Consider the following 25,111-nt stretch of genomic DNA (forward strand, 5'->3'; position numbering starts at 1 on the left):
CGATTTTTCAGGTGGAAGCTGTATAGTCTGTCTGGTAGTACCAAATCCTCGATACGATGAGGAAGCGTAATCCAAAGGCGTCAGATTTGTCAGAGCCATCTTCTTCTTCTAGTCGACAAGAACCAGATGTTGTTTATGATAACGATGCTCTCGATAAGGAAGTGCAGGCTGATGTTCAAAGATCCGGGAAAGTTTGGTTTTCAGTGTTNTTTGTTCAAAAACATTACCAAAAAAGTGTTTGCTTTGAATAATAACATTTGCTTAATCATAAGATTTAAACCATTCAAATTCGCAATTAACTAAAATTATACAGAATTAAACAACACAACAAACTGTAATCAGAATTACAAACATCAAACACACTTTTTTTTTTTTGAGATTTTTTTTTCCGATTTTTAGATTTTTCTCATCAATCAAGCACAGGGACATGGATCATCGGTGGCGGCGTCAGAACCGCCGTCATCAGATCTGAAAACGGCGTATCCGACGGTTAATCCGACGACAATCGCGATGAAAACGCCTCCGTTGAAAGACATAGCAGCAAGCATAAGCAAGTAACCGATCGCAGCGTTGACGCCGAAAAGAAGAATCGAAGCGGCTTTAGCGGCGGATCTGGTACCGGATTTGGGGATGAGAGGAGCGGATACGCCGGAGGAAGAGCGAGCCGGCTGAGGACGACGGGATGAGGAGGAGGAAAGGGATTTGAATTGGACGCGGCGATTCTCGAGGTATTGGTAAAAGGCGGAGAAGACGAAGCAAGCGATCAAAGTGAGGATGTAACTGAGCCACGAGTCCGTTTTCCAGAAATTGAAGAGAATCGTGGCTTTGATTCCCCAGTAGAAGGTCATGTGCATCATCTTCGCGAGCTTTTGATTTTGATCTGATTTTAGCAGCTTCTGATTTGATCGAGTGAGTCTGTGAGAGAAGATGAGAAGATGAACTCTGATATTTGGATTTGGTGACTTTGTTTTGAAGATACGTTTCTTTGTGGGCTCATATTATAGCCCATTGGGCTTCACAATAAAACACTAGTGTCCACTCCAACAACAACCGCCGTTTAAAAGTCACAGGGTCAGAGTGGCATTTTCGTAAATCATCGTGATAGAAGGGGTATTTTTTTAATAACTCCCACGAGATTGAAAAAGCTTCGATTTTTCAGGTGGAAGCTGTATAGTCTGTCTGGTAGTACCAAATCCTCGATACGATGAGGAAGCGTAATCCAAAGGCGTCAGATTTGTCAGAGCCATCTTCTTCTTCTAGTCGACAAGAACCAGATGTTGTTTATGATAACGATGCTCTCGATAAGGAAGTGCAGGCTGATGTTCAAAGATCCGGGAAAGTTTGGTTTTCAGTGTTGATTTTGGTCACATACTTCTCTTGGGCTGTTTACAGTTATCAGTATGGGAATCTACCTAAACCTTTAACAGCAAAACAAGCTGGCAAAAGGGGTTTCTCTGAAATTGAAGCAATGAAACATGTTAAGGCTTTGACTCAGTTTGGTCCTCATCCTGTTTCTTCTGATGCTCTTGTCCATGCCCTTGAGGTTTGTCTTTTTTTTTTTAGGGGTGTTTTGTGTTTTCTTAATTTTGGGTGTATTCAGAGTTTGTTATTTGTTTATCTTTGCAGTATGTATTGGGAGAAGTTGAGAAAGTTAAAGAAACTGCTCATTGGGAGGTTGATGTGAATGTTGATTTCTTTGAATCTAAATCTGGTGTAAATCGTCTGGTTGGTGGTCATTTTAAGGGCAAGTCACTTGTGTATTCAGATATAAGTCACATTGTACTAAGAATCTTGCCGAAATATGAATCAGACGCAGGGGACAATGCGATACTGGTCTCTTCTCACATTGATACTGTCTTTACCACGTATGTTGTTTCATCTCTTATCCATTGCTTTTGGATTCTTGTTCCTATTTTCATCACCATATTGGAGTAAGTGTGTTTTTAATTTGTTTGTGAATGAATGTATGAAGTGGTGGGGCTGGAGATTGTAGTTCATGTGTAGCTGTAATGCTGGAACTAGCTCGATCTGTTTCTCAATCGGCTCATGGATTCAAGAATTCTATTATCTTCTTGTTCAATACTGGAGAGGAAGAAGGTCTTAATGGTGCTCATAGCTTTATTACTCAGGTAAATATGATACACTGACCATAATGGCTTTGAAGTTTTATGTATTTCCTCTCTCTCTTACTTTGACTTGCTCGAGTTAATCCGATTAGATCTCTTTATTCATGAACTTTTGGTTTCTGGCTCACATTGTACTTTACTGATGCAGCATCCATGGAGTTCCACAATACGTTTAGCTATTGATCTAGAAGCCATGGGTGCGGGTGGAAAGTCCAGTGTTTTTCAGGTATAATCTGATGCACTACCTCTCGTTCCTGACCATTCTTAAGAAGTACAATTTCTTTTGACATGTGAGGTTTCCCTCTCCCCTTGTAATATCAAAAGGACATGGTATGAAAACAAGTTGTGACTCCATGTGAAGGGTTTTGGTACTTTAACTGAATTTTGGCTACGGTCCTGATTTCGTTTTCTAGGAGTTAAGTTGTTGTGTTGGAATTACTTGCTATTGTTTGTACCTTGTACCTGATAGAGGATTGGGTTTCTGGTTTTCAAATTGCGTCTCGTTATCTCCAAGTGTGAATACCGACCTTTTGATTGTTGGAAATATCTTCTGGTGTAGGCTGGCCCGAGTCCGTGGGCTATTGAAAACTTTGCTTTAGCTGCGAAATATCCATCTGGTCAGATAATTGGACAGGTATGTACTTCCCAACTGATGTTTCTTTCCCCCTTTACTGGTATATATAGGCATATATATCACTGCTTTACTATGACAGGATCTGTTCACTTCTGGAGTCATAAAATCTGCGACTGATTTCCAAGTATACAAGGAGGTTGCTGGTCTCTCAGGATTGGACTTTGCTTTTGCAGATAATACTGCTGTATACCACACTAAGGTATTTCCTTTTTTTGTTACATGTTGTTCTTCTTGTTTTGATCCTGGTTTAGATGTGTAATATGTTACTACTTTTGTTGCAGAATGATAAGATAGAACTAATAAAACCAGGATCGCTCCAGCATCTTGGGGAAAATATGCTTGCTTTCCTCCTTCGTGTTGCTTCATCTTCTGATCTATCAGAGGATAAAACTCTTCAGGAGGAGGAGAAAGCCAACCCGGACTCAGCGGTCTATTTTGACGTTTTGGTAATCTCAGAACCAACTATTCTGTTGTTATTATCTATTAAGTTATGTACTTACATAGCTTTTCCTTTACCATTCCTAATGTCTTTCCTTTATTCTTATGTCAACTTTTAGGGGAAGTATATGATTGTATACCGGCAAAGTTTTGCGACAATGCTATATGTTTCAGTGATCATGCAATCGATTCTTATATGGGTTCTGTCTGTCTTCATGGGTGGTTACCCGGCTGTTGTGTCGCTGATTTTGTCGTGTTTGAGTATTATCCTCTCATGGATATTCTCAGTAGCTTTCTCGGTAGCTGTTGCATTCATATTGCCCTGGATTTCTTCATCACCTGTGCCGTATGCTTCAAACCCATGGATGGTAGTTGGATTGTTTGTGTCGCCTGCGGTTTTGGGGTCAATAAGTGGTCAGCATGTGGCCTTTATTTTCCTTCGGAAGAAATCATCAAACCGAAATTCGAACAAATTGCAAGTCTCGCCAAGACTACGAGATAATTTGGCCAGGCTGGAGGCTGAGAGATGGCTGTTTAAAGCTGGTTTTATTCAGTGGCTTGTTCTTCTGGCCATCGGAACCTATTATAAACTTGGATCAACTTACCTCGCTCTGGTTTGGCTAGTGCCTCCTGCATTTGCATGTAAGCCAATCTTTGCTAGCATTGTTTTTATATAATGAAGGATGTTATTATCATTCAGTCTAATCACATTCATTAAAAGACACTGGAAAAGTGTTTCCCTTTAGGGCTCTCCTAAGTTTAACTTAATCCAATCTAATGGTTGTCCAGATGGATTGCTCGAGGCGACTTTATCTCCAATCCGATTGCCAAAGCCCCTTAAACTTGCAACTCTCTTTATCAGCCTGGCGGTACCAATTTTGGTTTCAGCTGGCAGTTTTATCCAGTTGACCGGCACAATGATCGGTATGCTCATTCGATTTGAAAGGTAAGCTGATAGGCTCTACAACGTAAGATTCTTGATACATATGAATGAACAATAAATAAGAACTCCAAAACAAACCATAACATTTTTTGGTTTCCCTTTTGTCATCGATTCGCCTAAATTGGTTCTTCCTAAAATTCTCGTGCCTAAACTTAGATAGTGAAATAAAATGTTCCCAGTATGTTGGAATACCATTGAAAGAAATCCTAATTAGTTTTTAGTTTGCAGCTGCCCAGTCATAGTAAACTTGGCAACTAAAGTATAATTCAAAATGCGGTTGCTGCAATGAAATTTATGGTTCTGTGAATCTCTTTCTTCTTTAGCTTCAACAAACCTTATATTGTAGCTTTTGTTTTATGTATTTTGGTGTGTAGTACCCCAGGCGGAACTCCAGAATGGCTAGGCAATGCATTGATCGCTGTTGTAATTGCTACTTTCATAAGTCTGACTATGGTGTACCTGCTGGCCTATATTCATCTCTCTGGTAATGTTCTACTTTGTAAAGGAACTTGTCACAATAATTACAAACTTTTGGTTGATTAAGAATCATAATTCTTGACAAACTTATGGTCTTCAGGTGCAAAAACGTTGCTTGTCACCGCATTATGCATTATCACTGCCCTCTCTTTGTCCCTTGTAGCTTCTGGTGTTTTTCCTGCATTTACTGAGGATACTGCCAGAGCAGTAAATGTAAATTAAATACCTTTGATTCTTGTTTCAGTTGCAGTTCTTTAATTACTTTTTTGTTGCTACATGTAAGTTATTCAAACACTATACGACTCAGCCTTTTGATATATGGTTGTACACATGCAGGTTGTACATGTTGTGGATACAAGCGGGCAAGATCAAGTGGCTTTCGTATCGCTATTCTCAAATACTCCTGGAAACCTAAACATGGAAGCAGAGCAGATCAAAGAAGGGTTCAAATGTGGCAGAGAGAATAAGATTGATTTTGTTAGTTTTGAAGCTAAGTACAGTTGTGTGACCAAGAAGGACGCCGAGGTTGGATGGGACAAGCACAATATTCCAGTCCTTCGTGTCATAAACGACAAGGAGAGAGACGAGGGAAGAGTTACAGCGGTTTCAATGGACACAGGAGGCTCATCGCGCTGGACACTTCGCATTGACATTGAAGAAATAGAAGACTTTACAATGCAAGTAGGTGAGGATGAAGAGTTGATGATAGCACGAGGCGAGAAAAGCAGCAATGAACAAGGATGGCATCAAATTCAATTCGCAGGTGGGAAAAAGGCGCCAACAAGCTTTGTTCTCAAACTTTACAAAAAGAAGGAAGAAGTATCTGATGACAAGAAGAAGAAGCAAAGACCTCTCTTGAAGCTCAGAACTGACTTCAACCGTCTCACACCACAAGTCCAGAGGGTTCTAGAAAGACTTCCTCCATTTTGCTCACTGTTTGGAAAATCCACTTCTCCTTTTACTCTCGCCTTTCTTGCTTCTCTTCCTTACACCAAATAACACTTCCCACTCACTTGGCTTTTTGCCAACGCATATTCTAATAAAATTTTTGCTGTTGACTTCAAAAGCACGAGTTAAAGTCCCTGAAGATCACCAAATATTTGAAACTCACAGTTGAATCCGGTAATTATACCTCAAATCCAGCAATTTTGGAGACCTTGCAAAACGGATTTGTTCTCCCACTACTAGCATCTGAGTTACAACTTGCTACAAGAGAACAAATCCTACAATTTGATCGTTACTTTTTATTTTATAAATCAAGGGAAATAATATTTATGGAACACGATAGGTACAAATCTTGGTGGGTATACTCAAAGATATTCGTGAAAGGGGCTCGAGATATTTTGAACCCAAGCAACAAAAAGTGACCAGAAAAAAAGATTAAGAGAATAAACAAAAAAAACATGGATTGTCCTTAGGGTGAATTAGGCAGCTGACCAAAATCACAATTGAAATGAAGAATATAGCATGTTAATTGAGGAAATTAAGTGAGTGACCAAGGGTTAAAATCTGGAGAGCTCTCTACTCTCCAAGAAAAATTCTGAATACTCTTCATTAGTCTCCTCTACTCCTCATACTCTTAATGAAAGTTCTAATTCCTAAATTTACCTTTACCAAACCGATTGAAACCATTTCTTTAAACCAGTTTTTAATTGAATTGATTATAAAAAAAAATGGCTCCATCGTCGCTTCTTCTCCGTTCTTTCATCCAGTTTTCAATTATTGAAACTCAAGCTATCAAATCTACAAATAAAATATCCTTTTTTCTACTACGTTTAGCTTAAATCCTTTTATATCCATAGAGTATTCAATCGATTTTGGGTTGTATTTGGAGAGATTTCATTTAGATTTGAAAATTGTGTTGAAAATCAATGGATATTCATATTGGGTTGATAACCATCTATTATGGCTCGATTAAGACATATGAATGGACTGTAGTGGTTGATCGTATGTAAATTAGTGTTCTTGGTTCGAAAATCCACTGGGTTTGCTAGCTCTGGGCATTCGGGTACTCAGGTCGGGTTCGGGTAGGAACCGATCGGATTCAGCTTTTTCGGGTAGAAGAGTTTAAGACCCAGTAGGGTAAACAGAAAATATTGGTTCGGGTTCGGTTCGGGTCTTACTGGATTCGGGTCGGTTCGGGTTTAAAATTTCAGAACCTATACCCGAAAAAATCGGGTATCATCCGGTTCGAGTTTTTTTGTACCCGATTACCCGAAATTTAACCCGATAACCTGAATTTTACCCGATTTCCCGGAAATTTTAATGTTAAATATTAAAATTAAATTTGAAAAATTAAATTTTTAAAAATTGGTTAATTTTTTTAAAAATATAGCTAAACATTTCAATATAATTTTGGTTATTTTGAGTATTTTGATCTAGGAAAAACTAATATTTTTGAATTTTAAGTTGTAACTTTGAATAACTATGTTATATAAAAAATATATATAACTAGTATTTTATGTATATTATTTTATTTCGTATTTGTCGGGTACCCATTCGGTTCTCGGTTCGGTTCCGGTTCTTCGGGTTTAGGAGATTAGGGTATTCTACCTGTTCCAGGTTCGGATTCGGGTCCATATTTTTGGGTCGGTTCCGGTTTGGGTTTTCGGGTCCGGTTTTTTTGCCTAGGCCTAGGGTTTGCAAACATAATAAAGTTAGAAAACTGAGTATAACTGTGAAAAATGGTATAACTGAAATTTTGATATAACTAGTACAACTGATATGTGTATAGGTACAACTGGTATTTTATTATGTTCTAATTTAGTTTTAATTCTAATTTCTTAGGAAAAAACAGTGACCAACCTTCCGAACGCATAAACAGAAGCCATGAGAAAACTTGGATAGCTAGTTTCAGAGCAAGGAAGGTAGCCAATATAAGATTCAAGATTAGTGTAATTTTCAATGTAGTTGTACTCTATGATTTTGCACAACTGGGTAAAACTTGGTTTTGTAATAGTACAACTATGTATGTCTTTGCTCTCATTCCGTTTGTAAAACTTGGTACAACTAATAGTACAACTAGGACTATTTTTTTAAAAATTACATATGTACTTTATTAACTGTAATTTGTTAGACAATGTTAAAAATCTTCATATTCACTTTATAAACTGAAATTGGTATGGAAAAGTTACTAAGAAAACATATTAAAAAATGATAGTCTTCACTAAATTCATTTGTATCCAAGAAAGACCTTATAGTTTTAAGATGATTTTCTTATTATTAACCCAATTGCATTGCAAAACACACAAAAATAAAGTTTTAACACATATGTTTGCATGAACACATGGAGAATGTTATACAAATTAGTAAAACCTTTGGTCCAAATGTAAAAATTTAATTTAAATACAAGTATAACTAACTATACACAAAAATCTCTAAAAGTACAACTATGTATAAGGTAGTACAACTTGAAAACTTGGAATAACTATGTTTGTTTTTGCGGCGCCACCTGACAATTGTACTTATTATGCGGTGCCATGTGAAATTTATGACGGCACAATTTGACCACATGCGGTTTGACCTCCTCTCTCCCCCAAGTTGTTTAAAAGTTTTAAAATTTCATTTAAAACAAAAAATTATTCCCTATTTTTTTTTTGACAATAAGAATCATTCCCTATTAAAGAGAGACAATGTTGACGAGAGAGAAAAAGATTTATGGGTAAGGTAAGTATTAAGATTAATAAAATTTTAGTTTAATTTTCGATTCCAAATTTTAAGATTCAATTCATCACTAGTTTGTACAACTGATACAAATTGGTATAAATGTTCAACATGTTCATGATTATGAAGATCAAATTAACATGGAAAATTGATTCACATCTCTGGAGGTTTGAACTCGAGTGGAACCTCTCTAAAGTGATTGGAGTTATGCAATCACGCCCGTGATTGGAGCATGGTGTTCTTAGATCAAGTTATACCAATTTGTACCAAGTTGTACCTTTTGTTTCTGAATTTTATAACTAACATCAACATAGTTAGACCAAATTATACTTAGTTGTTCACGTTTTATAACTAATCAGTTTTTGCCACCACGTCTTCTCCTTCTTTTCCATCTCCATCCTCTATGATTTATCAGGTTCGGGAGAGTTATATTGGTTTTGATTTGACTTTTCACCTAAGTAGGGTTCTCTGTTCTCGTGACTACTCTCTTCCACAAACCTTCAAACAAAATTGATTAGCACTTCCATTCACTTTGGATTCTACACAATTGTAATGAACAGAGTTGACAAAAATTCTACACATAAATTTTCAAATTTCAATCAAATTATTTACATAATTTCCCTTATTTCAATCGAATTCTACACAGTCGAAAATAAGAAATCGATTTTAACTTACAGAAAATTGGATTTGTTCGTAGTTATACACAAAATCGAGAAGAAGAAATTGATTTCAATTACAAAAATTTGGCATTTTCGTGGTTGTACCAAATAAAAAGAAGAAGAAGAATTTGGTGTTATTGGTGGTTCATAAGTTTTGACTCGATGAGTAATAAACTTAATTTGTAGAGGGTTTCAGAGTCTTTTACTTATTTTTTGATTTAAAATAAATGAAAACAAAATTATTTTTTTATAACAAAAGTATATGAGACTAATCTTTGGAGAATAGAAAACCTCAGATTTTAACTCCTGACCATGATTTTACCAAACTACTCTCAAGTCACACACACAGAACTACACGTGAGTGAGGTTGACGTGAGAGTGAGGAGAGAGAAATTATATAATTGTTTTATGATTTGTATTATAGTTAAAATATAATTATATACTAATCAATATAGAGGTTGTCATGTTCAGTTTTAGTTGCGTCACTTTTTGTTATGTAGCCATCAAGTGAGAGTGAACAATATTGTAATTGTTGGTTATGTACAAGGGTTAATTTGGACATTATTATACATAATACAAAGAATATAAGGGATGGATGAATAATTTTTGTTTTGGGTTATTGGTGCCAAATTCCCTTGTCTTCTTTATACTTAAAAAAAAAAAATTAAGAAACAAATAGAGTAGAGAATGAAATGCCAAAGTGGGCAACAAAGTGAACAGGAAGGAAGGACCTATTTCGCCACACAAATAGGAAAGTGATGTGAAAACATAACAAATAAACATTTGTGTCTCCTTATCATACCAAAGCTAGAAAGATCCGCATATGCCATGCATTCATATATACGTATATGTTTACTAGCTAGTTCATATATATACTTTTATAACTGGATCTAACAGAATAGATATTAGGCTAAATCTTAGGGGTTAACCACTGAAGCGGATCGATGCCATACAATACTGCAATACCATATGGTAGTGAATTTCATTCGAGTTTTATGCAACAAGTCATTTGTCGGAATAGGAAAAAAAACACGGCTCTCATTTAGAAAAGAATGGCAAGGTTAAGAACAAACCGATTGCGCAACATGATCACTGAAGAAGCTCATTGTTGCTTCTTTTGCACCATGAACCCAATTCTCGATGTCCAAACTTCCCCATCAAACAACTATGACGTAGTAGCCATATAGAGAAAACAGAGAGCCCAACTACACCACACGTATACCGGACCCATTACAGAGTCATCCTCCTTGGCTTTCGATGTTTCCCCACCTGTTTAAGAAGAAATGCAAGAAGGGAAACTCTCAGAGTTGATTTCAAATGAAAATTGTTTGTCTTTACATGATGATTTATGTTTACAAGAATACCGGTCAATGATACATAAACAAACAGCCACACCTACCATAACTATTAAGTATGAGTTAAGTTTTTCCAAATTCTTATGAAGCAGGTTGATTGCATCTGTAAGTTCACAATCAGTCCACTGGGATCCTTCTTCGTTAACTTCAGGCAGTTTGATCAAATACAAGAGGCATTGGGTAACTAACTTCCATCAACAGAAGAATCACTCTGCAAATGGGATGTAAGTCAGTAGATACGATTAAGAGAAATCTAGAAACAGTAGACTCAGGAGCATCACAGTAATGAATGGTCAGAAAAACGAAGGTATTGCCCAGACAAAGTAAGAAATCAATGGGTTTACCTCACTCACGCTCAGCATGCAAATGGCTGAAAGATCTCTCCAAGTTCGACAACAATCCCTTGATAACTGCCAACAATGATGACAGTGACTTTTCTGGATTCTTAACAAGATCCTCACCACACGTTTATCCAATTCAGCATAAAGCTAGAGAGCCCACTGGAAGTAGTGACATTAGTACGTCAAACATGCACATTTATAATGGTGTTCCTCTTTTGCTAAAAAGGAATTATGTAGTTTAGTCACATGAAGGTATGAAGATTAACACATGAGGTTTCAGATTTTCAATCGAATATATATGATTATTAGAAGATCTATCCATTTATTTGTTTAACTTGGTATTACTTGTTAGTGAAGAAGCTTCAGGTTCAACAAGTTACAATTCACATCTTACAAGAAGAAAAAGGTTCAGGCTCAACAAGCTACAAATCACATCCTACAAGAAGAAGAAGAAGCTCCAGGTTCAGCACGTTACAATTAGAAGAACATAAGGGTGAAATTTTTGTAAACAAATGGGAGATGTTTAAGTACAAACATTGGTGGTGTCACTGGTGTGCCATGATATCTACAATCTAAACATACATATATTCACTACAATCTAAACATACATATATTCACCTCTGCGGACAGCATCCTCTGCGCCTTTCCTCTCTTCCTCAGCCTCTTTTCTCCCTCTCTTTCCAGTTTTCGTATTTCTGATCGTCTGTTGGTAATTCATGACGACATATAGGGCAAGAGTTATGCTCGTCCTGCCACAAACAATTAGATCATAAGCTTTATGTTCTTGCCATAATGCTCGACATATATATAGGGAAAGATTTATGTGTTCCATCAAAACAGGGAGGAGTTTCCGACTGCTTAGCAGAAGATGAAACCTCAGGGTTACAATAAGATTTTTTAAGTAAAACTTTATGTCAATATGGTTGATATGGCAATCTATCATGTATGCTGCTGTATGATAGTCGTCTCTGTATAGGTTTGTTAGACAAACCGAAGATTTGTTTGTATTTCTGGAGTGGTCAGATATGTTAAGATTTTCAAGACAATTTGTGTGTTAAAGTAGTGAAATCTTTGTTGTTGTTATTATTACATAAGCTTTCATTCAAAACAAATCAATCGAGTCTCTTATTGAATAGGATGTATAATTTGTGAATGAGAGACAGTCTTATGTTTCTTGGTTTTCCAAGCGATCGGGAACCACCAAAAAGCACAACAAACGCACTAATGGATCGACGAGTAATGGGACAAGATGACCAATCCGAGGGCTTGATTGGAACCACATATACTAGAGCATTAGCATTATGCAGCATAAGCATTAAGGTGCATATGATCTAAGTAATATAACACATTTAGTTGATTGGTATAGCAGTAGAGTATTAGATATCATATTTATATTAATATATAACATTAATTAAAAAATATAATTTAAATGTGCTTCATTATTAAAATTAATTATCACTCATTGCTATATAATTTTTTAAAAATATATTTTACATCTAATAAATTGTTATATATATAAATGTATAATTTAATAATTTTTAATTATATATTTCTAATGTAACACATTAATTACAAATAATAAATATATATTATAATTTTTTTATATCTATATTTGCATTTTTAATTTCAATAAATTTTTAAAATATATATTATATAATAGATTAAACTAAAATAAAACAATAATATATATTATAAACATTATATCCAGATTAATATTTTAATGTATAAAATAAATTATTATATTATTTTAAATAATAACATTAAGTAGTTTCCCATATATTATCTTATAACAAATAAATTTATCTTTTATGAAATCATAATTTTCTATTTTTACAAAATAAATTAATTATTTAAAATGATTTTAATATATATTAATATTTTAGAGTTAGATGCTTGGGAAATGCTTCAAATCAGAGCATACAGGAAGAGAGCATATGAGAGAGCATCTGCAACTTCTAAATGCTCCCTTATATGCTCTCCTAATAAATGTTGATTGGATGATAAAATTAAAAAAGCTTTTTCATATGCTCTTCCAATCCAGGCCCGAGTCACAATACACTGTAAGAGACAAATCATAGTCAGTTTTAAGAAGGATCCCTTGTCCCGGCAAACCCTTTAAAAACTGCACCACACGCAAAGCTGCACTCCAATGAGCCTCCCGTGGATGTTGCATAAACTGAGACAGAACATGGACGGAGTAACTCAACTCAGGACACATATGAAGAAGATACAACAACCGGTCAACCAAACGACGATATGGAGTTGGATCAGTTAACAACGGACCATCATCATCAGCCAAATGGTGATTTTGCTCGAGTGGAGTGACGTCAGGACGGGAAGCAAGACTGCCAGTATCAGAAACAATATGTAACGCATACTTGCGTTGGGACAAGAAAATTCCTTCCGACCCACAAGACACCTCGATCCTGAGAAAATATTTCAATCTCCCCAAATCCTTCATAGAGAAACATTTCCCTAAGTAGTCTTTGAACTTTTGCACCATATAGCTATCATTGCCACAAATAACAAGATCATCAACATAGATCAACACCCGAATGTCAATATTCTCACGAGTATAGGAGCCTGTTTCTGCCCATACAATGACTTCTGTAGACGACAAACCTTGCCAGGATGAAAGTGTCAGAAACCCGGTTGTAGCTTTATATAAACCTCCTCCTCAAGATCACCATGAAGGAAGGCGTTATTAACGTCCATCTGAAACACCTCCCAATAATTCGCAGCAACAAGCTGGAGGAGGGTACGCACAGTGGTCATTTTTACAACATGGACAAACGTTTCATGATAGTCTTCCCCTTCAACCTGTTTATTCCCACAGACAACGAGACAGGCTTTATAACGTTCTAGAGAACCATTAGCCCGATACTTAGTCTTGTACACCCATTGAGAATCAATTGCAACCTTACTAGGTGGAAGGTCCGTAACATCCCACGTTTTCTTGAATTCAAGAGCATCTTCCTCTGTAGTCATTGCATCATTCCACACTTTAATACGTACTGCTTCTTTGAAGTTTTTAGGTTCAAGAGCGGCATATATGGCAGCCAAATAAGCACGATGTCCTGCATAAAAGGAAGCATCAGGTATATAATCTGTCAGGGGAGACAAAGAATTACTTTGGACCAAAGACGAGGACTGAGAAACAGAGGACGAAAGAGCGTGATGGGTGTCGAGATCTGCAGTGGTGTTATACAACACATAGTCCTTGAGAGGAACCGACTCTCGAACTTGGCGCTTGCCAGGGTGAGGCGGTGGTTGAACAACCGCAGGTGACAGTGCAGAAACCAGAACCAACGTTGTAGGGACGTCACAAGAACCTGGAACAGTCGACTCCGAAACTGCAGGAGTTGGGACCAAGACTCCAGGTGATATAGAAGGAACAATAGGTTCCACAACCGACTCGCTTGGTGATGAAACATTTAGCTCACGCAATGGTAAAACAGAGGAGACATTACGATCATCACACGCAGCAGGAACCAGAGCAGAAGTCACAGTACTCCCCCTGTCCGGGACAGCCATAAAGAGACACCAATCTGAATCAGTCACGAGATGGGCAGAAGGAGCCGGAGAAGAAGACACCTCTGCAAATTTTCCCACAAAAGGAAATACATGCTCTCGAAAAATCACATCACGTGAAATCAGAAACTTGTTTTCCTCCATATCAAAAACCTTCCAAGCTTTTTGGCCAAAGGGATAACCAACAAACACGCAACGACGACTTCGAGGCCCAAATTTGTCCTTGTCACGAGACAACCGATGGGTGTAGCAAGCCAAGCCAAAAAAACGCAATTGATCATAAGCAGGTTTGGTGCCATGAAGTATTTTGTACGGTGAACGATTGTTATGAAAAGACGTTAGAGTGCGATTAATCAAGTATGCAACAGTTAAGACAACCTCTCCCCAGAACTTAATCGGTAGGCTTGCTTGGAATAACAACGCACGGGCGACATTAAGTATGTATCAGTGTTTCCGCTCAACACGTCCATTTTGCTGTGGAGTACCGACACAAGAGGTTTGATGAACAATGCCTTGCTGCCGGAAATAGGAGGAAAGACACATAAATTATGTCTCATTGTCACTACGAACTGTTTTGACTGGCTTGCCAAACTTTTTATCGGTGTATGCTGGAAAATTAGTAAGAACAGTATGCACTTCTGATTTCTCAAGCAATAGATATGTCCACACTGATCTTGAGAAATCGTCGACAATAGTCAAGAAATAAACTGCACCGCAAGAAGAGGGAACACGATACGGTCCGCACACATCACAATGAATTAAAGAAAAACAATCTGAAACTTTATTGATACTATCAGGAAAAACTTCTCTAGTTTGCTTAGCTCGAAAACACACGTCACAAGACAAATAGCTATTAGAAGAACCAGAAACAGAAACCATAGGCAAAACCGAAAGCACCGAATAACTTGGATCACCCAACCGTTGATGCCACAAAGCTTGATCAGAAGAGACATTAACTATGTGAATCTTTACGGTTGCAACATCCGTCAGATAGTAAACCCCATCACACTCTTCACCTCTTCCAATCAAAGTCCTCGAAAAACGGTCCTGTAAAACATAAATTGTATCAGTAAAGGTGGCCATGCACTTAGTTTGCTTCACAATTTTAGAGACAAAGATCAAAGTGCAGTTCAAGGTTGGGACATAGAGAACATTGGCTAGGAAATTTTCTCCGAAAGAGAAAATTCTCCCATACTTAAGGCCATTGTTTTGCTACCATCCGCAAAACCCACCGAACAAGGTGAAATAGGACCAATGTTAGTCAAGAGTGTAAGGTTCCCAGTCATATCAAGGATAACATCGCCAAACTTTGGCTTACCAGATAACTTATCAGAACTATTAGTAGAGGTTATTTCTTGAAGTAGTTGAGACAGGGCACAGAGCTAGTCTGGTGTGAATTCTGGAAGCGCTGAAGGATTGGAACTTGTTGCATGTGCCGTAGCTATTTTTCCTCTGCCACGTCCATTACCAGCGCCTCGACCACTGCTACCACGACCACCGGAGCCGCGACCAGCACCATTACGATCCATCCACCAGTCAGGGAAACTAACTAGAGACCAACAATCCTTCTTTTCATTCCCCGTCCGACCACAATGTGAGCACAACACAGGACGAGACCTGACAATAGAGGATTCCACACGATTCACAGGTTGATTCTCAGCGATCATGGATGGAGAAACCAACTCGCGATGTACGACAAAACCCACAGCCTCCTGCCATTGTTCCTGATGTCGTGAAGAAGCAAGTCGTTGTTCTTCTCGTATTACTTTGGAGTAGGCAACACCGAGAGACGGAAGTGGATCCATATTAATCATACTTGTACATATCCCACCAAAACGTGAATTGTCGAGTCCCATGACAAACTGATGAAACTTTTCATTGTCTCGTTCTTTGATCAGTGTAGACATAGTTGAACCATGAGGACATACTGCACTTGCTTGATAAGTCTTCAACTCATCCTAGAGATTACACAACTTTCAGTAATAGTCGATCACCGCGTGTCCTTCTTGACGGCATGATTGCTGAGCCTTGATCTGATGAACATGAACGTTGTTACTGACTGAAAACCGTTTCATCCCACAAAAGGTTAGCATCAGAGATAAACGTAACAGTTGATTTCACCTTGACCTCGATCGAGGCTCGAATCCAACCTACAATCATCGAATTCACCGTCTTCCAATTCTCGAAGTTAGGATCATCGCTTGAAGGTTTCGTGATAGACCCATCAACAGAACCAGTTTTTCTCTTGGCTTGAAGAGCATTCAACATCTCTGCAGACCACTCATTGTAATTTTCTCCATTCAACAGAACATAGGAGTTCACGGTACTCGGGTTGTCGGAGCTGGACAGAGTGTATGGTGACACCGTCGTTGAAGATGACGTTGAGACAAGAGATCCAGACGAACTAGACAGCTGTTTTCCGGTGGTAGACATCGTTTACTTGGCACGCAAGAGAAGTCGAAACTATCGACACTTTTAGAACAAAGAAAAGATTTTGTTAAAAATTTTGCTCTGATACCATAAAGAATTAGATATCAAACTAACTTGCTTTATTGATTAACCATAGTGTGGTATTTATACATGAGAGACTCAATACATGATAAGTTCAAGATACTAATATATCGGATCCTAAACCTTATCACACTAGGACGATAAGTACAACACAAATATTTGACTCTATCCATAATATCTTCTATTTCTTCAATGTCAATGCGAAGTGTCCAGCGCGAGAAGCCTCCTGTTTACATTTACTGCTCTGTCAGTATCCTCAGTAAATGCAGGAAAAACACCAGAAGCTACAAGGGACAGAGAGAGCCAAGAGTTACAACGGTTTCAATGGACACAGGATGCTCATCGCGCTGGACACTTCGCATTGACATGGAGGAAATAGAAGAATTTACAATGCAAGTGAGTGAGGATGAAGAGTTGATGATAACACGAGGCGAGAAAAGCAGCAATGAACATGGATGGCATCAAATTCAATTTGCAGGTGGGAAAAAGGCGCCAACAAACTTTGTCCTCAAACTTTACAAAAAGAAGGAAGGAGTATCTGATGAGAAGAAAAAGAAGCAAAGACCTCTCTTGAAGCTCAGAACAGACTTCAACCGTCTCACTCCACAAGTCCAAAGGGTTCTAGAAAGACTTCCTCCATTTTGCTCATTGTTTGGAAAATCCACTTCTCCTTTTACTCTCGCCTTTCTTGCTTCTCTTCCTTGCACCAAATAACATTTCCCACTCACTTGGCTAACGCATTTTCTAATAAATATTTTGTTGTTTACTTCAAAAGCACGAGTGAAAAGTCCCTGAAGATCACCAAATATTTGAAACTCACAGTTGAATCCGATAAGTATACCTAAAATCCAGCAAATTTGGAGACCCTGCAAAACGGATTTGTTCTCCCATTACTAGCATTAGAGTTACTACAAGATAAGTTCGTCGTCAAATCCTACAGTTTGATCGTTACTTACTTTATTAAAAATGAAGGGTGATAATACTTTATGGAACACACACGGTAGGTACAAATCTTGGTGGGTATACTCAAAAGATATTCGTGAAAGGGGCTCGGGATATTTTGAACCCAAGCAACAAAAAGTGACCAGAAAAAAAAAAGATTTAAGAGAATAAACAAAAAAACATGGATTGTCTTTATATTAAACAAAAAAAACAATTAAGAAACAAATAGAGAACAAAATGCCAAGTTAGAGTGCATATGACAAGTGGGCAACAAAGTGAAGAGGAAGGAAGGACCCATTACGCCACACAAATAGGGAAGTGATGTGAAAACATAACGAATGAACATTTGTGTTTCCTTATCATACCAAAGCTGGAAATTTCCGCATGTGCCATGCATTCATACATATATGTTTACACATTCATATATACTTTTCTAACTGGATCTAACAGACTAGATATTAGGCTAAATCTTTGGGCTAACCGGTGAAGCGGATGACATGCAATACTGCAATACAATATGGTAGTGATATGCGAAAAATGGTTTGTATTTGTTTTCCTTTTCTTATCACCAACGCGCATCTTTCCAAGCTCAAATGCATGTAGTGACACATCTATAACAGAAGTACAAATCACTACACAATCGTTGAATATTAAACTAGGTATTATACGTATTATTGTATTAATAGATTCCTCAATAGTATTTGTTTAATGCACAATTTGTTTTAGCGTAAAGCTCATCTGAAAAATTACTAATAAGTTATATGGTTTTAGAGCTCTACGAATATATTAAAGTATCCACGTTTTACTATAAAGTAAATAAATTCAAATATTATACGAAAAATATAAATTGTATAAATAATTATGCACTATTAATTAGAGTTTTTAACATAACAATGCAAGGACAAAATCATAAAATTGAAAAACCACTGTCATTAACTCATTTTGTTTGTNTTTTTTTTTTTTTTTTTTTTTTTTTTTTTTTTTTTTTTTTTTTTTTTTTTTTTTTTTTTTTTTTTTTCTGAATTGTGTGCGTATGTATATGCACTCTCCATGTATTGATTATGTATCAAAATTATTATTTGGATTTTAAGATCATATGTATTTTCTCGGTTAGGCAAAATATAAGTGGCAAGCCATGATTAATGATGCATCTAAACAACAAAAAAAATGTAGTGAACTTCTCTTTCAGAGTTCACAACCTTTACATAAGTCGCTTCAGTTTCAGTGTATATCATTGAACCACGCTACTTCGTTTTTCTTCCCTCCTTTACTTTTTTGGGTGTTATATATGTTGCATCAGTTTTTAAATCAAATGACATTACCATGTCAGATGACTCGGATCAACTTTATTACCCTTAAAAAAAAAATGTCAGATCAACTAGTCAAACTCAATCGGATCAAATGGGACATATTATATTTACCTATAGCTTCGACAGTTCATATATATATATATATAATCACAAGAAAAATCTTTACTATGATTAAGCAAAAGGACAGCTTCTTATTTTTTTTTAACCTCGGTAAGATTATGATCTTAATAAACTAGCATTGTCTCATCACCACTAACTCCATCAACATTCGTAAACAAAACTCTATCATGAATATAATAGTACAAACAATTACTTCAACAATCTAAACTAACATAATATTGGATTTTTATTTTTTCGAAACTGATGAGCTTTGCTCATATTTTACAACATTTTTATTAACTCACTAATGAAGAAAGGGTGACGTCATAGGAAATTTTAAATCCTCGGATTCCAACCCTTTCCTCTCCTAAAATGTAACTAAATACAAATAATCTTAAAACAAAACAAAAAAATACAAAACTAATCAGTCACGTAGAGAGAGACGGGAAACAACTCCCAGATCGGAGAAGCGACCGTCGTGACGCAACACCGTCGATCCCAGGCAAAGCACTGCTCGAGCTCGTCCTCGTGGTTGTTCTCTGAGGAGAACCGTCGAGGCTCCGCCGCAAGATCCTACCAATGACCGAGATCGGATCTTGCTCCTCGTCGGGGCTCCAAGAACGGAAACGGTGGCAAAACGTTGTGTGACGACGGAGAGCTTCTTCGACGGAGATACGAGTGGAAGATCGAACCACCTCGTCTTTGACAGCCTCAGCGCAAAGCCCACAAAGCCAGTGTCCCTTGTGACGTTCTTTGACACGGTGGATGTAAGCAGGTGTACACTCCTCAGCGAAACCGCACGTGTCGCACGTGACAGACTCCACCGCCGGCAAAGAAGACGACGACAGCTTAGTGTTAGTATCCGTGGCTGATGCTGATGCTGATGATGACATGGTTTGCTTGTGGAGAGACTTAGTAAAAAAAATTCTATGTTACGACGAGTTCTCTCTCTGGCTAGCTTTAAGGTTATAAAATCTCATATACAGAGAGATACACAGGTGGTCTTTATCGGACGTATATATAGATTATACATACATGGTCATGTCTGTTATTTTATTTTATTTTTTTTGTTTGACGAAAAAAATATTAATAATGTGTGTATGTTAAATAATGTGAGGGGGGAGGAGGATTTGGCTTCATGTGAGTGAGATAATGTGGCGAGAAACTTTTTGTTTGTATCTTCAAATTATGCATGTGGGTGTGGATGGATAATTATTGAATTTTGTTTTTAAGTAAGTTGATGAATTCATTTTATAATTATGCAATCTTGCCATTCAAGATATTCATTTTTTTCCCCTCTTGAATTATAGTAATCTTGTATATCGAACAATATATTTCGAATACAGATTCAAATCTGTTAACTTTGTGAGATTAGTTAAGTCTATATAAACGTTTTGAGTTTTGTCGGTCCAGACTAGAGATCAATCAGTCTTCTACTGTGATTCTACATTGACGATTGCAATAGCAAAAACTAAAATTTGTACTGATCTCAGTATTAATTAGTTTAGAGATGCGCCAGGATCGCTCCAATGTAGAAGAAAACTCCATATACTGGCCATAACTTATAGTCTAGAATCTAGATTCAATCTCTCTTTTTTTAGTGTGTGCGTGGGGTTAGCTATGAGATAAATTACAAAAGAAAATTAACGGAGGGAATTTGGACCAATTGGTCTTTACATGTCTTATGGCTGAAAGATAGAGACAGTAAGAATATAAGAATATTAAAGAAAAGTCGTTATATTTGAGATGGGAAAAATAATAAGAATGAGCAAATAGTGCAACTTGTTGTGGCAACAGGTGCATGATGATTTATAAACTAGTTAGAGAGCGTAGGACTAATTTTACTGTTAGGCGAAGAGGTTTTTTTATGATTTTGAAGAGTGGAATTGTTACTTGCTTAATAGCTAATGAATTGACTTACTTCAACAGTAATCGTATGGTAGCAAGTATGATAGCAAATTAGCAATAAATGGTTGCTTGCAACCATAGATATATAGAGAATGGTGAAATGTGGACCTGAAATTGAGGTTATCCAATCAAAGGTTCGATGTGAATGTTAATGGATTAAAAAAAAAAGAGTTGTGGTTACTAGGAAAAAGAGGTGGTCCATGTTTTTTTTTATGGACATAGTTGAGAAGGTACCTAGTCTTTGAAGCAATACTCCATTGGTGAAGTATAAATGTCTTTGGTTAAAACTCAAAAGTTGAAAATTTCGTTGACAGTAAACTAAGCAAGATCCATATAAACCCTAGTGAGGGCTGTATGAGATTATTGCCCCTCAGAAGATCTGTTGATGAAAAATCGATCTAATAATGGGAGACATCAATAAATTTAAGGAGGCTAGTAATAAGATCTTGATTTCCTTGCACTTATGTGGGCGTTTACACATATATAGTGCATTTTTCTAAATAAACCCAAAATGTTAACTAATATTCTAAGCAAAATTATTTTGTTTACAAAATTTTGTTTGTATTTTAAGAAAAATGTTGTACAATTATGTTTTGTAGATTTCAAAATGTGAATCTTTTAAGTCTTTAACTACGTAAATGTTTTTTTCAAAAAAAAAAAAAACTACGTAAATGTAAAACTCAAATTTCATGCGAACGATAGAAGCCTAAGTCTTACGATGGTGGCTAGTGTGGGAAGAATCTAGAAGACCAAGAATCTAGAATACCCCTATGCATTTCAAAACAGTAAGCCATATAGACATATTGTACTATATACTACCATCACATGCTGGGACCAAATATTCAACGAGTGATATGTGACAACTGACAACTATATGATACATAATCGTACCAATATTTCATAAGATAATTTTACATTATTCTGGAATTTAATTTACCTAAAAAACTGAGGAACGTGCAACAGAGGTTTCTCAAAAGTACTGCAGCTTTATTTTTTCTGCTTGGAAAACGATATTTGTCCCTTAGCCAACTTAGATATCCTCTCGATTTCGTCTTCGCTCTCTTTTCTTATCTCCTGGAAACCTTTTTGCTCTCTTTTCACTGTAGTAACTGTCTTGTTTCTTTTATCTTTTATTCTTCTAACATATCTAATTTACTAACCAAATGTTTGTTTTGCTTTTTAATTACGTTTACAGATTCCTGATTTTAGAGCAAAACATATAGCTTGAATACCTGATGATCTTTGGTCTTTCAGAAATCTAATGATAAAAAATATAAAAACTGGATAGATGAAAACATAAAAATGTTATATATATACATGTACCACGTTATAAGAATCTATTAGATTATGACAATATAAATATGATGTAAGCTAGCCCCAAATAAAAACCAAAGAACGAAACATTTATTTCCGATAATTAACGTTGATCAAGTTCAAGTCAAGCGAAGATATCTTCCAGATTTGCTATACGTTTGGCTAACTCTAGCCTTAGGAGAGAGTCTAACTAAACCAGAAGCTTTGACTTCTAGGATTGAGTTTGAAGACAAGCACAGCTCGTCGTCACTCGTCACGAGTATGATATGTTGTAGTTTTCGTGCATCGTAATGGCATTATTGTAGTTTCGTTACGAGTATGATATGTTGGTTATAGGTCGATTTAACTATCTATATATTTTGGGGGTGAAATCAGATATTATTTTTTCGGTGAGATTTGATAACATGCTATATTGTATGTAAAAATGTAAAATTTTCAAATATGTTTGAAAGAGTTAACAAATATGTCGATTCTACAAAAAGAAGATATATATTGAGATTTTTTTCTTCTTTTTTTATTAAGGAAGCTGGAAGAGGATATATAACAAATATTTACTTTGCTTCATTGTTATTTTTGCCATTCACCAAATTGAAACAAGAAAGGAAAAAACAGTTGATTTGATTTCTAATCATAGATTAATACTAGTGAATTACGTTTTAGAATCGTTTTCTTAAACGAAGGCAAGATGAGAACCAATCATGAATAGTTACGTTTTCGAATCGTTTTCTTAAAGAAGCAACATGTTCTTTGTCTCTATCTCTCTCTCATATGTTTCTCTATATATGTTGGTACAACAAATACAAAATAATTGAGCTGTACGATTTTCAATTTTTAGATATAATAGAATTACTATTATGATCCATTAATACAAATGTAATAATATCAATTATTACACAGCTACACAGCTGGCATAGTTTTGTCTTCAACATGAATGATAGCTGAACTTTTTTAGTCGTCTTCATGTTTTTTTATAAGAACACTCACTTATTACCTTTCTTCTAATCTCGTCCGTTAAACACACATTTCATCTTTTTACCTAGTGAAGTAATTGTGGTATTTTTGGCGTATATGTATAACTAACAATTTTTTGTTGGCACCACGTGATTTCCAGATCATCCAAGCTAAGTGTACAACAAATTCTGAAGTGAGCAAAGAATTTCAGGAACTTCGACTTAATGATTTGCACAATTATATTTCAAGTTTTGCAAAACGCAAATATCAAATTTGTGACCGAACTACTTTACCAAATCCGCTTTACCCATCCGGATTTATAACTAGATTTGCTATATAAAGTTTTAGTACTAATAAACTTCACACAAATCGAAGGAAGAAAAACTTAAAAACCCATTCTTACATGACAAAAACAAACCAAATTTTCTATAGTGAAATAACAAAAGAGAGAAAAATGCTTTTAATGGGTTGTGATAATTAATTTTCTACCACTGTGTGACTCTGATATGGGCGTTTTTGTTGTAAGTTGTAACTAACAAAAAAAAGCAGTATCCAAAACAATTTAGTAAATATTTTTAGTTTTTTTTTTTTTTTGTAGAGAGGTTCTTATATTTGCTACTTTATATCGTTTTTAACTATTTATTTGTGTACAACCAACTTTTCTTTCGATCGACTAAAATTTTTATACCATTTGTGTTACCAATTATGCTAATAAAAACTATCCCCTATATAATAAAACAGATGTACACAACCTTTTTTGTAGACTATATAATTTTTATAAGTTGGTTACAAAATATGTTATAGATTAAATATAGGTTGATTACAAAAAAAAAAGGTTATAGATTTATTGGTCAATCCGTTGTCTATATGAATACACGTAAGAATATTCCAATAAAGTCCCCTTAAAGAGAATATTCTAATGATTTATACAATTTCTAAAATAAAATCTTTAGTATTTCATGTATTGTTACAAATTATACTGTTAGACATAAAAAGAAATAGAATCTTGGCAATTTATTATACTTAATCGTGATTTCACAGAATAAAATAAAATAAAATCTTAGTATTATTTCTCATAATAAAATCTTAGAATAGTTTTTAAGATTTCTAAGATTTCTCAGAATAAAATCTTAGTATTTTATTTTATGCAGTTAAAAATAAAATATTACCTAAGCACGAGTCATATTAAAACACTTTCAGCAAACATGTTCAAAAATTAAAATAAAAACAAACAACAAACATAATCATTTCTTATACATAAAATTACAAAATTAACAATATAAAACTTACAAAATAAGTATTTTTTCAAGCCATCATATTTAGCATATGATTTTATTGCATAATGTTTTATCAAAAAAAAACTTTTGCAAACAATTATATAAATTATATTTTATTCTAAAATTATAATATAAATAAAAAAAATTCAACACGTGCTCTAGCACGGGTCCAAATCTAGTTACTATATAATTTTCAAGTGACATAGAAAAGAAGATTTATGGGATTTGTGACTTTGGTGTTTTTAGGAGCATTCATATAGGTAATATGTAATTTTTGATGACTTTTGTTTTATAAATGAGCTTGAACAATTTGGCAAAAAAAAAAAATGAGCTTGAACAATTTTAAAATTTCTGTGAGGCCTCTGAAGTGTACTTTTTTTTTGGGCCCGTTGGGCCATTTTGAGTTATGGGTTCATTTTCAATTAAATTAAATTGTTTTTCAACACTTAACAAGTGTTTCAACAGATTTTATGTGGACTGAATCAGAATGGATGACTACAATTACAAGTTATATTTGTTGATCTAGTGCGAAGGACTGAAGCATGTTAGTGGGTTAGATTGCACTTTTGTCACTAAACTACTCCATTCCTTTCCATGGCGAGAAGAAACCTCCTCCACCGTAGCTTCCGATA

General features: G+C 35.7%; 4 protein-coding genes across 4 annotated transcripts; 1 reads left to right on the forward strand and 3 right to left on the reverse strand.

Annotated features, from left to right (window-relative positions):
• LOC104706416 (endoplasmic reticulum metallopeptidase 1-like) lies at positions 4-5,707 on the forward strand. Its single transcript, XM_010422609.2, has 13 exons — positions 4-196; positions 1,345-1,543; positions 1,627-1,865; positions 1,973-2,129; positions 2,275-2,352; positions 2,686-2,760; positions 2,840-2,959; positions 3,042-3,206; positions 3,318-3,840; positions 3,988-4,144; positions 4,516-4,625; positions 4,719-4,831; positions 4,955-5,707. Exons 1-13 carry the CDS (start codon positions 57-59, stop codon positions 5,615-5,617), a joined length of 2,739 nt encoding a protein of 912 aa, XP_010420911.1. The 5' UTR covers positions 4-56; the 3' UTR covers positions 5,618-5,707.
• LOC104706413 (copper transporter 5) lies at positions 255-948 on the reverse strand. The gene has a single exon (XM_010422607.2). It carries the CDS (start codon positions 855-857, stop codon positions 414-416), a length of 444 nt encoding a protein of 147 aa, XP_010420909.1. The 5' UTR covers positions 858-948; the 3' UTR covers positions 255-413.
• Positions 14,714-16,600, reverse strand: LOC104709252. The gene is made up of 4 exons (XM_010425898.1): positions 16,235-16,600; positions 15,636-16,125; positions 15,400-15,521; positions 14,714-15,214 (listed from the first exon to the last, which is right to left on the reverse strand). Exons 1-4 carry the CDS (start codon positions 16,598-16,600, stop codon positions 14,714-14,716), a joined length of 1,479 nt encoding a protein of 492 aa, XP_010424200.1.
• On the reverse strand, positions 19,259-20,184 carry LOC104706417. The gene has a single exon (XM_010422610.2). It carries the CDS (start codon positions 19,920-19,922, stop codon positions 19,458-19,460), a length of 465 nt encoding a protein of 154 aa, XP_010420912.1. The 5' UTR covers positions 19,923-20,184; the 3' UTR covers positions 19,259-19,457.

Source organism: Camelina sativa, chromosome 8 (genome assembly GCF_000633955.1).
Source record: "Camelina sativa cultivar DH55 chromosome 8, Cs, whole genome shotgun sequence".
NCBI classification, from domain to species: domain Eukaryota; kingdom Viridiplantae; phylum Streptophyta; class Magnoliopsida; order Brassicales; family Brassicaceae; genus Camelina; species Camelina sativa.